The sequence below is a fragment of the Momordica charantia genome (genome assembly GCF_013281855.1).
Source record: "Momordica charantia cultivar OHB3-1 chromosome 2 unlocalized genomic scaffold, Mcharantia_2.0 BLBB01000002.1, whole genome shotgun sequence".
NCBI classification, from domain to species: Eukaryota; Viridiplantae; Streptophyta; class Magnoliopsida; order Cucurbitales; family Cucurbitaceae; genus Momordica; species Momordica charantia.
Window position 1 is genome coordinate 19,311,715 of NW_028275160.1, and position 15,563 is coordinate 19,327,277.

Here is a 15,563-nt window from a genome sequence, read left to right on the forward strand (position 1 = left end):
AAGCCCAGGGGCGTTAAAGACTACGCACCTTAAAAAAACTTTTATCCTCGAAAGTTTGCTGGTCGTACAACTATGAACCTTGCGGCATTACATCATTGTAACTGCATCAATTATATATATATATATATATATATATATATATATATATATATATATATATATATTAAGGACTTAGTGCTACAAACAGTAGCAGTAAGTTTAGATTAAGTAGTGTTTTTGATGAAACTTTAAAAATTCATAACTAATTTCAATACTCAACAAAAAAATGCATATCTTATACTGTTGGAAAGCTCTTCAAACTTCATTTCTAAATATCATAAATACATACAAAAGGATCAACACATAGAGACTAAATCAAAATATAAAGTTACAACATCCTCTTTCTAGATTCTCAAAGGAAAAAAAACACCATAACTAAACTGGCAATTAAACTCCAGTACAAAAAGTACATGTATTATGATTGTCTTTAGAAGTAACACAAAAACATGATCCAAAAAAATTGAAGTCATGTGTTCTAACGCCCCGGCGTTTGGAGTAGTGTAACCAATTAACTTTCGAGGACGAAAGTTTTTTTTTTAAGGTGGGTAGTCTGTAATGCCCCGCGTTTTTTTGCTAATTTACTTTAAGGGACCGTTTGTTTTTTGGGAATGCAGATGCCCGACATCTTCAGATGTTTGGAATTTCAAATATCCGAAATTTTAGATGTCTGACATCTTCAGATGGTCTTGTTTGTTTCGTTGGAAAATATATAAGGATGTCCGGGAATATCTTGATAACCACGTTTGTTTTGTAGGATTTATTCATGAGAATGTTCTAAATTTATATATGTTCCAAAAACGCCCTTATGAATATTGATATAATTTATACATAAATTGTTAAGAAACCCTTGAGAGTTGGATCTAAGAACCTTGCTAACGAACAAGACCCATAGAACTCAATCCCAAAAACCCCGAAAACAAGTATGGAATCAACCCAAGGAAAAGTTTAAGAACAGATTACCTTGATGATCAATATGAAGAGTAGAGAAAACTCATTTCTAAACTCGTGATTCGAATCACTCCACAAGTGGTATGATCAACACCGCTTGAATGATCCTAACATGCAAATTCTAAAGACACAAGAAATTGCATAAGAAATGGGAGATAAAGCTCTCAACCAAGCTAACGAGAAAACTCACTTTTCATTAAACTTCAAATTGTGTTTACAACAAGACATCTCAAGGCTATATATAGCCATCCTAGCAAGCCATATGAAAAGTCTTAAGCAAATGAAAAGACTTGTAACTTACAAGAAATGAAAAGACTTGTAAATGAGAAGACATAACTTACAAGAAATGAAAAGACAAGCAAATGAAAAGGTTAAGAACATGGAAAGCCAACCAAAATAAGTGCAATCTCGTCCATAATGAGGGATGTGAGTGTTTGACTTGGTTTTTGAATTGAATGAGTTGACTTTGACTTGTCTTAATGGAGTTGACTTTGACCTTGACCAAGTGGACTTTGACTTGCCTTAAAAACACTTAAAAATGCATAACTTGCACCAAATTGAAGTGCATAGTTCCAACTTCTTGCACATCTTCCTTTTTTTCTCTTGTCGAGTTCAAGAACGCTTGGACACGAAGTAGCAAAGCTTGTTGAAGTTTCTTAGCTCTCGATCTTGTAATCGGTCCATGAGGCATAACAAAGGTAGCTCCTTGGTTCATATCATAAATCGAATATAATTTGCATTTATATAATAGATGTTCCTAAAATTAATTTAATATTTTAGGTTTTTTATATTAATTGCGTATATGTATTAATTTTTGTATGTTATTAGGTAGAATTCATATTAATATAAGACTTTTTTTAAAACATAATTAGTATTGAATATAAATTTCATTTTCAACTTTAATATTTTTTAAAAATACAATTATATCATTAATGTTATATGGGGTCAAATTCATATATAATATTATCAAATTATATCGTTTTAAGAAGAAAAATATCAAAGGTAAGTTGATCGTACAAAAATGTTAAAATTAAATGGAGATATTATATAATTTAATTGTAGTTTATTTTATATGTACATATAATACATGAATATACTCAATTGCTTACTAGTCAATGAGTATATTAATTTATTTAAACTATAAAATTAAAAATAAAACCAAAGAACTTTGACAAAAAAAAAATATATGAAAAAATAACGAAGGGTAAAAATGTCAATATTGGATGCCCTAGACATGGGAATCGTAGAAACCCATGTTTCCAAAGGGCATCCAAATCGACTTGGATGCCTTCCAAATGGGCATCCTAGGATGCCCGGACATCTCGATACCTAGGTATCTTACATTACCACAAAACAAACGTGGGAATCTAGATGCCCGTCTCATGGGAATCTTGGATTCCCATGAAACAAACGACCCCTAAGACTTAATTTGGCCCTTTGGATTTTTCTTGTAAGTTGGTAATTTAATTATTGGATTTTCTAATTTGGAGTTCTAATTTTGGGTAAATTAGAATTAAGTTTAATTTCGTTGGACTAAATGATATGTAGTTTTTGAAGTATGGAACAGATTTTTTATTAAACCTTGTTCCAATAATTTGAAAATTTAGTTTTCTCTTTTGAATTTTATTATTGGGTTTCAAGTTTAAGTAATCTCTTAAATTATTTTTTCCCAAATTATTTTAAGTGGGTTTTATTTATGAAGAAGAATTAAGACAATCCCCCCTTTACACTATCTTATTTTTGCTTTATTGTGAGTTTATTAATTTTTGGTAAAAAGAAAAATAAAAGAAAAGGAAAAGAAGGGAAAAAGGAAACAGACAAAAACCCTAGCCTCTTCTTCTTCCTTCCGTTCTCCTTCGTCTTCCCCTTCCCCAAACCAGTCCCCCCCCCCCCCCCCCCGTGTTTTCGGCGTTCTTCAGCCTTAGTTCTGACTTCCCTCATCGACATGACCCGCGGATCTGTGGATCCGGCGCGACCTAGTGTTGTGCGCAACAACTCCGACGTGTACCATCATGATCCGGCGCGGCAAGGAGGATCTCGTCGGCATCCTTCATGTTCCAGCACCTTCGTGACCCGGGTGGTAACTCTGATTGTCCAAATTCGTCAACCCACAGCAGCAGCAACGCAATTCCGGCGTTACCCTCCCACTACACATCGATTTGCAGCGATCTGACGGTCTAGTTCCACGGCGCGTCTTCGTGCAGGTTCAGCGAGATCCCAGTGTCAGCGTGCGGCTCCTCTTGGACGATCCATGGTGGCTGGCGTATTCTCCAATATGCAGTAATTGCGACCACCATGGGTTGGCTATGATTCGGCAACCCCGAACCTTGATCTACGATGCCCAATCAAGTTTTGTGATAATTCCTTCATTCCAACGACACTCGACGTTGACCCATACCACAACGAAGCTCGATTTATGATACCCACCCTTGTACGAAGCTGATTTTTTATACCCACCCCCTTCGACATGAATCAAGCAAAGACCCAATCATTTCAGTAAAGTTCAATGGGTAACGGCCTCCTTGAACATCCTATTAGAATTGTTTATTGTGGCCGGAATTGGATTTTAACATGCGGTTTTATTTTTGTTGCCTAGAAGTCGAACAAATACAAAAGGTAGGAGCTCTTAAACGTGTTTGTAAGTAGCACCAATGGGCAAGTGTGTGCGTTAATGGGTGTTATTGAGATAATTTTGTGCTGAACTTTCTTATACTTGTGTATCTCATGTATTCAGAATTTGTTGGGCATGGTTTGAGGGCCTCTAGTCTTTATCATTGAGTTGCATTCTTGTTGTTTCTTTTGTTATTTTCCTTTTATATATTATTAAAATGTTGTGTATCATGTTTATTGGATATGACTTGACAGTTGTTGATTGGTATAGTTGGAAGTGATTAAGCTTTCATGTTTGAAAGCATGCCTTGAGATTAAAATGCAAGTGTTACTTTTATATTATTTAGTTTATGTTTGTTTAGTTGGAAGCTATTAGATTATTTTCTTTGTTTTGTACGATGAAGAGCATGCTGGATAATTGTGTTGTGATTAAAAGCTTAAATGGCTTCTCGATGCCTTGTAGGGATTGGTTGGGGGGTCTGAAGTGACAAGATGGACTAGAGGTTTGTTATTCTATGGTTTGTTCGTGATGATAACTCAAACTAATCGTTTGGTTGTTTGGAGTCGTTACTATGGGTGACTTGGAAATTATATGATACAATCTTAGGAGAGGACCATATCGTATAATGAAAGGTGGATACATGAGTGCAATGGCTTGGGGGCAAGTGCTTGAGGCTGTTACATCACTACTGGGTGTCGAGGTCGGCATGATGAATCTATTTGATGATTTGTATTGGGTCTTGACGTGGTGGCAGTCAAGGAGCAATACGCCTAGTAGAGGTCAAGGCCTTGGGTACAAAAGGTCAAGCGTTTATGCACAGTTCTAGGCCTCAGGTATAAAGTCAAAGTTGAACACCAAGCTTTTGTTGAGCAATGTCGGGGCCTAGGGTACAAAAGGTCAAGGGTCGATACGATTCAAAGAGTTAGACTTGGAGGACTAACATAGTGTGATGGGTTAGAAGGAGCTTGGAGGAGCTAGAGACCAAGGGGCTTTGTGGTCAAAGCTACACGAGTCTTGATACTTTAGATGCATTTGTGTGTGTTGATAGCCGTTATGATTTATCGATGCATGATTACTTGTTATTGTATTGTGATGATTCTTGCGATTTCAAGCATGTTGTTTTGTGCATAGTTAGTGAGGGCTACTTACGGAGTATTTTATATACTCAACCCCCTCTACAATTATTGTTTTCAGATGAGGATCTGGGTTACGTTCATGGTGATGGTGTGGAGGCGACTCGAGAAGAAAGACCACAACTAGCTTCTGTGTAGCTTCACTGGGTTTAGGATAGGTTGTTATGAGTTAATTTGTTTAAGTTATGTACTCTATTAAGACCTTCGTTGTGCAAAGTTCAGATAATTGGCAAAAGTTTTTGCCTGCTTTGTTATTGAGTTTGGCTTCTCGTTAAAAGTTAGGTTGTTGAATCCATTGAAAGTATGTAAAGTTTGTATATTTTAAAACTCGTTCACTTTAGAAGTTGGAGCTTGGATAAACTATTTAGTTGGATGGTTTTCTTTCTTTTGTTGTTATTTAGAGGAGCTCAACGGAAGCGTGGTGGATTAAGGCATTTAGTTGATTGCTATTATTTTTGCATGGTTAAGTTACTGTCGAATAGGTTGTTAGGTTATTGTCATTTACTCAAGTTCATTCAGCTTTAACACAAGTAGAAGAGAATTGTATTACTTGTCTACGGAGGATAAATTATTTTGTTTCTCTGTCAGGTGATAAGTTCACAGGTTTAAGTCGAGCAATTAAAATAGTTGAATTTTTGCTTAGTGGTTAGTGGTTAGTGGTTTTACTCTCTTGTATAAGCGGGACTGTTGAGGTTGTTTTTAGTAACGATCTCTGTTCTTGGATGTTGGAAATCATGGGGTGTTACATGCGTTTACATGGGTCCTTATAATATTAAACATTCTTTTACAAGAAAGTACAGGTTTCTTAAAACCTCGCTTTGATACCAGCATTGGGTTATTTCATAGGAATTAGGCACTAATCTTTTATAGCGTTGCAACACAATCTACAAAAACCAAGTAGCGATTGGAGATTAATCACGAATGGAAAAAACTCACGTTTCACAGCCTGAATCCATTAATTATTGATGAATTTGAGACAGAGAGAAGTTCTTCTCTGTGCTTTACGGGCATTACTTTTCTCTACCAATATTCTTTTTATTCAGTGACTTTTCTTAGAATGACACACATTTGTCACCACATATCACCCACTATGATATAGGGGGAGAGGAGTGCTTTAAGGGGAGACGGGAAGTTACTTAACTACTCCCTCATTTCAAAATTCAAATTCAATTTGAATTTTAGATTTAATAAATCCTACGAGTATTTTGGATGTTGAGTTAAGCTCTCTCATGGAATCTCATCCCTTGGGCTTTGTGTAGGGTGATCCACACGTGCTTGGATGTTGAGATGAGCTTTCTTGTGGAAGCTTGCCCTTTAGGGTTCACTTGGTGTGGTTTCCTTAGTATTTGGATGACGAAGTAAACTTTCATAAGAACACATATTTGAGTTTTCACTTAGAGTTGTCCATAAATATTTTGATGTCGAGGTGAGCTCTTTTGTGAGATATAATCATTTTTTTTGTCACTTAAGTTGATTCACAAGTATTTCAATATCAAGATTAGTTATTTCATGAGATCTTATCATTTTGGCTTCACTTGCTGTAGTCTCTACATTATTGTATGTCGAGGTGATCTCTCTTTTGAGTTCATATTTTGGGCTTAACTTAGACTGGTCTCTTAGTATTTTGATGTCTAGGTAAGCTCTCATGGAATGTCATCATTTAAATTTAATATAGGATGATCTATAAGTATTTAGATTTCGAGGTGAGCTATCCCGTGGGAGATCACCTTCTGAGATTCAACTAAGATGACCTAAAAGAGTTTGGATGTTGAGATTATATGGTAAATTATATTTTCTTTAATGAATTATTTTCCTCCAGTATATGTTATATCATTTTAAATTATTTCAACTAAATTTTATTTTAAGTAAAATAAATAAATAAAATTACCTAAGCATAGCTTAACTAGTTTAGGCATTATGTCCGACCAAAAGGTCTTGAGTTGGAATCCTAACAAGAAATAAAAATAATCCAGCCTATGTTTAGACATATCTGTAATCAAGTAGTCATCGGTTGAAATCCTCACCCTCACAAGTTGTTGTAGTTCAAAAAGAAAAACTAAATATAAAAATTAAACAAGAAACATGAAATAGTTATCAAACATTTTTTTTTCTATTTCATTTTTCCGAGAAACAAAAAAGATTACCCAACATATTCCTAATTCTAACTCTAAAAAAATTCGAAACAAGAAACAAAAAACATGAAACGGAAAAAACGGAAAAGGAGAATATTATCAAATGGGCCCCTAGCCCTTAGTGTTTAGATGACATGTTGAGCTTCCTCATTAAAGCTAATCCTTTGGGCTTTAACGACAAAGTTGGTTTCTAAGTATTCTATTACCAATGTGAACTCTTTCGTGACAACACATCATTTGGGCTTCACCTAAGGTGGTTTACAAGTGTTTGAATGTTGACATTAACTCTCCGTTTGAGTTCATCTTGTAGGACTTATTTAACTAGGTTATCTTTAAGTGTTTGGATGTCGAGGTGAGGTCTCTAATTGTAGATTGTCCTTTGGGCTTCATCTAAGGTAGTTTTTAAGTGTTTAAATGTCAAGAAAAGCTATCTCGTTTGAACCCATCACTTGGGTTTCACTTAGGGTGGCCCTCTTGTGGGAGCTAATAGTTTGGTCTTCAATATAGTGGCCCATATAAGTTGTTTAGCCCATGGGGTTGGCTTGGATGAGTATTTCATCCTAATACAACCTCATGTTTTGCCCACAGATATTGAATGTCTTGACTTGAAAGATGAAACCCAAAGTAAAACATTAATCTATCTCAGTTGTCACAACGTCATCGCAACTCGAAGTGACCGATGTCATCTCTTAATAGATCTTTTTTTGAGATAAGAGGTTTGAAGTCGCCATCATCGACGAGATGTGATTGGTCACCTAAAAATAAAAAACGATCTACACACTACATGAAAAAAGGTTTATTGCAACAATTTTTTGCAGCGGTTTTAAAACTGCAGCAAGACTTTATGAATTAGCAGCGGTTCCTAGCAACATATTAATAAACCGCTGCAAATATACATAATTGTAGTGTTTCTGTTGCAACAAGTTTTTAACTGTTGCAATTGTATATTCAATAGTAGCGGTTTCTTAGCGACATATTTACAAGCCGCTACAAATATATGTATTGCAACATTTTTATAAATTGTTGTCAAAGAGTATACTGCAGGATTTTTTTTAATATTATTATATATTAAACTTATTTTAAAAATATTGTTATTTAATTAAAATTATTCGAAATAGGGTAGTTTATGAAACTTTGTTTAAAAATATGGTTGTTTTAAAAAACCAATAGATGGTCGTCTCTTCAAGAGACGACCATTCCACGTGGTCGTCTCTAAGAGACGACCATGCAACGTGGCGCCACGCCAGGCGCCACGTTGCATGTTAGTCTAATTTGACCAATTTTTTAACGTGAAGGACACGACCACGTCTAAAAATAGGCCACGTGGTAGATGGTCGTCCCTTGAAGAGACGACCATCTACAAAACCCACCCAAAACCCTTTTTATAAAAAGCCTACCCCACCACCAAACCCCACCACCATTATTTTATTCCCCCGCCGCCGCCGCCGACTCCCGTCTGCCCTGCCGTCGGCGTGCCGCCTCCTCCACTCTTCCGTTGTCGCCGCCTCCTCCGGTGAGCGGCTGCCTCTTCCTTTTTTTTCCGTTTTTTTTGTTTTTTTGTTTTTTTGTTTGTTTGTTTTTTGTAATCTAATTTTATTTGTCGTTTTGTTTGTTTTGTTTGTTTGTTGTTTTGTAATCTAATTTTATTTGTCCTTTTTTTTTTGTTAGATTTGGGACCACTCTATTCCTTTCTTTTTGGAATTATAAAGGATAAATGTACTTATTCTTTGTTTTCTTTTATTATTGTTATTGAATTTTATTTATTTATTTGTATTTTGTGATATATTTAATTGGTGAATGTATCTAATTTATTTGTTTAATACGTACATATATTTTTAATTTGTTTCTTTATTGGATGAATTTAGGCAATTATAAAATCATATATTTATTTTTAATTGTTGGTGAATGTATTTAATTGTTTTTAATTGTTAATTAATATATTATTTATTTGTTTAAATAATATATATTTATGTAATTAATTTATTTTATTGATTTACTTTTTTATTTAATACATGTGCGTAATGTTTAATAAATTTAGGTTATTTATTTGATTGGTGTAGTTAAATTTAATTAGGACCTTAATTAAATATATCCTTTTCCAATTTAGGATTGAAATGACAGCTAAATGTTTGGCGATTGTACTGTATATGAATGGAGGTACTGTTGATGGTGTAAATGAAATTGATTACGATGGACCGTCAAGTGGTGGTTTTACTGTCTACTGTGGTATTGAGTTTGAACATTTTGTTCAAATGGTTGGAGTGTCACTGAGGTTAGATATGGGGAGAAGTAAATTAGAACTTGTTTATAGACACCTTAATCAAACACGATCGGGTTCCATTAAATACATTCCTATTCCATTAGAGAACCAGAATGCATTGGATTTAATGTTCTCTATTGCACTATCATGTCCACGATTAGTGGAATTATATGTGAATGTTAGAAATATGACGAATGTCCCATTTGACCTCGACGGTGAACATGATATCCCTCTTGAATCATTCGATCTCGAGGGACCCAGCCAATGTCTTGACCATAGTCAATGTCTTGATCCCGAACCTGAGTCAGTTGTACCTCCAACAACTAATTTAGATGAAGATATAGATTTAACTGCTGTAATAGGCTTATAGAACTCAGGACAACGACGGATGATGAGTTTGATGAATTGAAACTCGAGGGTGAACATGAGATCCCTTCTCAAACATTTGACATGGACAGTGTTAACAGTATTGCAGAACACGAGTCCATGTTGCGACCAGTGACAGTTGAAACTGATATGTTGTACAAGGGGTTCATGTGTAATGATAAAAGAACTATGCAACATATCGTCAAACGTTTTGCTGTAAAGAGTCACCATCCTTACAAAGTTGTAGAGTCGACACCATCTATATGGACAGTTAGATGTAAGAAGTGGCAAGATGGATGCAATTGGCGACTTCGTCCGATTCTTAAGAAAAGTACTAACTTATGGGAGATTACAAAGTACGTGGACCAACATTCCTGCGTATATTCAGAATTTAATCAAAGCCATTGTCAATTGGATTCAAATATGATAAGTAGAGAATTTTGTGATACATTGAGAGCTAATCCTTCTACGAGTATGGCGACACTTCAAGATCTGATCAAGGAAAAATTTGGATATCATGTTCTTTATGGGAGGGTCTGGGAAGGAAAAACAAAAGCTTTGGCTCGTATTTTTGGTAACTGGGATGAGTCATATCAACTTTAGCCAAAGTGGATGTACATGCTGAAACACACTAATCTAGGAACAATCGTTGAGTGGAAAATTAGAAACTATGGACAACCGGGTCATGGCATTCTTCATTCTGTATTTTGGTCATTCGGTCATTGCATTGCAGCCTTTCAGGAGTTTTGCCCTGTGCTTCAAATAGATGGTACTCACCTTTACGGAAAGTATAAGGGGAAGCTATTGATTGCAACATCAGTCGATTCAAATGGACATTTGTTACCTCTTGCGTTTGCCATTGTAGACGAAGAGAGTCGTCAGACCTGGGGATGGTTTTTTAAAAACCTAAGAAAAGTTGTTACGCATGAAGAGATATGTTTAATTTCAGATCGACATGGTGGTATTATCTCTGCGGTTAATAATCCAGACAATGGTTGGACCAGACCTAAATCGCATCACAGATTCTGTCTACGACATGTTTCTAGCAACTTCAACAAAAAATACAAGTGTAAAGAGTTGAAAGATTCGGTATATCGTGCCGGTGCTCAATTTCAAATTCGAAAGTATAACAAGGAGGTGGAAAATATTAAATTACTGAATAGTTCTTGTATGAATTTCTTCTGCAACATTGGGATTGAGAAGTGGACCCTATCACATGATGGTGGATATAGATATGGGCGGGCGACAACCAATCTTTCTGAATGCATAAATGGGGTGCTGAAAGGAGGTCGGATATTACCTATCACTGCCTTGGTAGAACTTACATTCAACCGATGCGTAAAATATTTCGAGAAGTGGAGGGAGGAGACAAGAGATGCTTTAAGTAGAAACGAAAAATACACCAGGTATTTCTTAATGTGTTGTTTACTATCCTTGCATTATGTCAATGTTGTTAACTTACATTATCAAGCTTAATAGGTATGCTTACGATAAGCTTGTTAGATGGGCCGCGAGATCCAGAAAACACACTGTAGTTAGTTATGATCGAGTTGTAGGTGTGTTTCATGTGAAAACAGGGCTTCACTATTACAATTCGAAAAGAGGGAACACACAAATAGTGAGAATTACTGCCGAAGAACGTTCATGTACATGCAACAAGTGGCAAATGTATGGCATGCCATGTTCTCATGCAATGGCAGTTTGTTCACACTTAAACTTTAACTACGAGGACTACATTGAGGAGCCTTACAAGCTTTCGAGGTATGCTTCGTCTTACGCTCCTCAATTTCAGCCAATCCCCCATGAAGTTATTGGATCGCTCACCCAAACTTACCTATATTGCACCTTGATCCAACATTATTGAGATTGCCTAGACGACCAAGAAACTCGCTTATTCATAACGAGATGGATTGGAGAGAACCAAGTGTTCAATAGAGATGCAGGCTTTGTAATCAACTGGGTCACAATCGAAGAAGTTGTCCCTCGAGACGACGGGAAGCACCTTCTTAGATGTTGATGTAATTGAAAACTTTAGTCTGAATCATGTATGTTAGTTTAATTGTCGATGTGATTGTACTCTGTGTTAGTTTAATTGTCGATGTAATTGAAAACTCTATGTGATTGTACCTTTAGTTTAATTGACACTCTGTCTTGTGACTATTGTTTTAAAATTTATATTTAATTTTCCAACTAATGATTATCTATTGTATTAGATTATGAAATTAAACCCAGGTCCTATCGATCGATCTGTATTGTATGACTAAACTCGACATCGATCAGAGTTAGTTTGGCAAGGTCAGTGTAACGAGGAGTTGCACTGCCGACGTAGAGAGGCGGTATTTGATCGTACCATCCCATTGCATCCCTTAATTGAACCTGCATTACGCTCTTCTGGATTTTACGGATTCGCCAGATTGGGATTCATCCAATTAGATTGGCATTTCATTACTGCGCTTGTGGAACGGTGGAGGCCAGAGACTCATACATTCCACATGCCTGATGGAGAGTGTACTATCACTCTACAAGATGTAGCGGTGCAACTTGGGTTACAAGCACGTTGATGATGATTGGAGAGGCACCTGTCAAGCATTACTTGGGGTGACTTAAGGTGCTGCGCACATCAGAGGCTCTAGGCTGAGTCTCCCTTGGCTAGCTTCCTAATTTCGTAATCTAGCAGACGATGCTGATGAGGAAACCATTGCCAGATACGCTCGTGCCTATATTATCCAGCTTATCGGTGGTAGTCTATTCGCCGATAAGTCTAACAACTTGGTGCATTTAATGTTTCTCCTGCTATTAGCCGATTTCGAGGTAGCTGAACGTTTCAGTTGGGGTGGAGCATGTTTGGCGTGGTTGTATCAAAATCTGTGCAAAGCGTGTCGCTCTGACTCTCGTGACATTGCTGGTCCAATTATACTTCTACAAGTATGGGCTTGGGATCGATTCCCCACGATTGCTCCACAGCGTCGTCACATCTCAGATCACGATCTCGTGGGTCGACCATTAGCTGCCCGGTACGTCGATAAAAATATTGTCCTATTTTTCTCTTAAAATTTTTTTACGCATTCAATTGTTGTACTAACCTATAATATTATTGTAGATGGAGAGATCAATTTTGTGTTACAGAAGTATCTACACATTTTTTGATCCAGTACAGATACATGTTGGACCTCTTGCCACCAGGCTCGGTACGTTTTTTAAATGTTATAATGTTAAAATATATATTGATTTATAATGACACGATTTTTTTATTACAATTTCAGATGATCTGGAAGCCATATGATAAGGAATTTGCCAACCTACCCGACTTCTGTGTCAATGGACATAACATCTGGTGCACTGTGAGTTCACTCATATGCTTTCATATTGTGGAGTTGCATCATCCTGATAGAGTTACAAGACAATTTGGTATGAAACAAACAATTCCAGAGGTGTCATGCTGGGATAAGAGGATACATGACATCGACATTCGGGATAACACCTGGCAGGATCAGATTGCACATTTTGTGGCAACGTGGAACATACGTAGCCAATTTCTTGTTATCAATCCTCCAGTCGACGACGACGGTACTTGCGATCTAGGATACATGAGCTGGTATACGTTAATCACCACACGATATATAACTCGAGAAGAAGCAGCATTTGGTGCTACGGTACAATCTTTTATTTCGTTATAACAATTATTCAAATTAATAAATACATATTCATTAATTTTTTTTCATGTAGGCTGCGTGTTTCGAGCAAATCAGTATTCTCTCGTCATCAGACGAAATTAATAGGTTGTGCAACGTTGGCGGGAGGCATCTTCAGAGTCTTCATCAAATGTACAAAGTACCTACTCCTGCTCGTGGCCCTAGGCGTAGAGGACGATGTCAAGTAGATCAAGATGATCCAGTAGGACTTGACGATCCCGTACCTGAAGTTATCTATCATAGGGTTGAAGACATTCCACCATTTACACAGACACAGGATGATGCTGGTCCGTCCACGCCTATGGTCGTGATACCGACTCCTGGTTCTAGTCAGTATCACACACCATCTTTGCCGCCGCACTATGGCTATAGAGGGGGCCGTGGACGTGGACGTAGAGACCATGGACAATACTTCAACCCTATGGAAGATCGAGACCCTACAATGAGTCAAGAGACACCAGCGACACCACTAGTTCGTCGTCAGCCACATCGTAACCGGCGACGTCCCCATTGTGGAACAGATTAGATCGATAGACTGTAAATTGACGGACTACAAACATTGTTCTCTTATTTATAATATTAATTTCTAATTTTGAACTAACATGGATAACTTCATGATTATATAAGAAAATCATAAAATCATAATTTTTGTTTACACAGCATAGTATAGTTAATAATAAAACTTATTTTAAAAATATAGTTAATAATATATTTGAGGGGATTTTTTAATTAATATAGTTAATAATAACTAAAGATTAAAGTGAACTTTTAGTTAATAAATAAATAAATATACCAAATCATTTGTATTTTATTTAAAAATATTTAAAACCCTAAACAAAAAATAATGTGGTCGTCTCTTGCAGGGACGACCACGATTAATTAAAAAAAATAAATGAGATGAGACGACCATCTCTAAAACAAATTACGTGGCGTCCAGGGTGGCGCCACGTTGTATGGTCGTCTTTCAAGAGACAACCACCCTTCAGTTTTTTACAACCACTATATTTTGAAAAAAGAGTTTCAAAACATACCATATTTTAAACAATTTTAATTAAAATACAATATTTTTTAAATAACTTTTATTATTAACATTATTAATAAAAAACACCTGTATATTGCAGCCATAGACTGCAACGCTTGTGATATTGTTGCAGTAGGTTAACACGAATGCAACAATTTTATTACAACATTTTAAAAAATCGTTGTAATAATGTATTGCAGCGGTTTTATTAGTAACAACTTTGAAACTGCCGCAAGATTTTAAAAATTCTTCATTTATGTCGTGTGGTAGTAATCCATGTAAGGTTTTGTATAGTTATAGCAGTTTAATAATGATATTTTAAAGGGACAACTTGAGATGTGGCAAAAAAAAAAATTAGCAAAATAAGCAAAATAGCAATCATGTTCTAATTTTTCAAACATAACACTTTTTTCATAAAACGGAGGCCCATATATTAAATGAAAATTTTGACTTGCTGCCGAAATCCAAGCATAAGAAACCAAGAAATAAGCCTAAAATGCGAAAGCTCAAAAAACCATACATTTCGATTTCCTTTTGATTTCCAGTTATATATATACTTGATATACTTTTAATTTACCACTGGTATACAACTAATATACTTCTGATATAACTATGATATCTATTAATATAACATATTATATGATTTACCATGTATTGATTTACCACTTATATAATACTGATATATTTGTGATATATATTTGATATGTATCTGATTTACCACTGATATACCTCTAATATAACTAATGATATCTACTGATATAACTTCTTATATGATTATATGATTTACTATTGACTGATTTACCACTGATATAAACCTGATATATGTCTAATATATATTTGAAATACATCTAATATACAATTGATTTACTTTTGATATAACTATGATATCTACTGATATAACTTCTGAAATGATTATAAGGTTGCACAACCGAATTGGAAAAACCAAAAAAACCAACGAAACTGAACCGAACCAACCCAAAAATCAGTTTCAACGATTTCTCAGTTCGGTTCGGTCCATTAAATCTTTAAAACGGAATATTGCAGTTCGGTTTCGGTTTGGGACTAAAAACTAAAATTTGAAACTGAACCAAACCGTGTATATATATATATATATTATATAATAACTTACACTTTTCAAAAAAATAAATGACAATAATTTACTGACACTAATGGGATGGCTGAAGCTGACAAGTAACAACACTCTTTGCCTTGGGGTACATGTACATACAGTTGGCATTTTTTCCTTTTTTTTTTTACCTTCTTGAAAGACTAAATAATAATTAGTAAATTCCTTAAATGATCTTCAAATTAAACTAAATTTTAAAATAGCAAACGTAACTTTAAAAGACTTTTGAAGCTTC

At 35.6% G+C, this 15,563-nt stretch overlaps 2 protein-coding genes and 1 pseudogene across 2 annotated transcripts; all 3 read left to right on the forward strand.

The window, feature by feature from the left end:
- Nucleotides 1–8,977: 8,977 nt before the first annotated feature.
- On the forward strand, nucleotides 8,978–10,092 carry LOC148212987 (uncharacterized). Its single transcript, XM_088120451.1, has 2 exons — nucleotides 8,978–9,426; nucleotides 9,486–10,092. The coding sequence occupies exons 1-2, from the start codon at nucleotides 8,978–8,980 to the stop codon at nucleotides 10,090–10,092; spliced, it is 1,056 nt and encodes a 351-aa protein (XP_087976577.1).
- Nucleotides 10,093–10,107: 15 nt separating this feature from the next.
- On the forward strand, nucleotides 10,108–11,610 carry LOC148212988 (uncharacterized). The gene is made up of 3 exons (XM_088120452.1): nucleotides 10,108–10,895; nucleotides 10,969–11,250; nucleotides 11,544–11,610. The coding sequence occupies exons 1-3, from the start codon at nucleotides 10,108–10,110 to the stop codon at nucleotides 11,608–11,610; spliced, it is 1,137 nt and encodes a 378-aa protein (XP_087976578.1).
- Nucleotides 11,611–11,705: 95 nt separating this feature from the next.
- LOC148212989 (serine/threonine-protein phosphatase 7 long form homolog) lies at nucleotides 11,706–13,707 on the forward strand (annotated as a pseudogene).
- The last annotated feature ends 1,856 nt before the right edge of the window (nucleotides 13,708–15,563 follow it).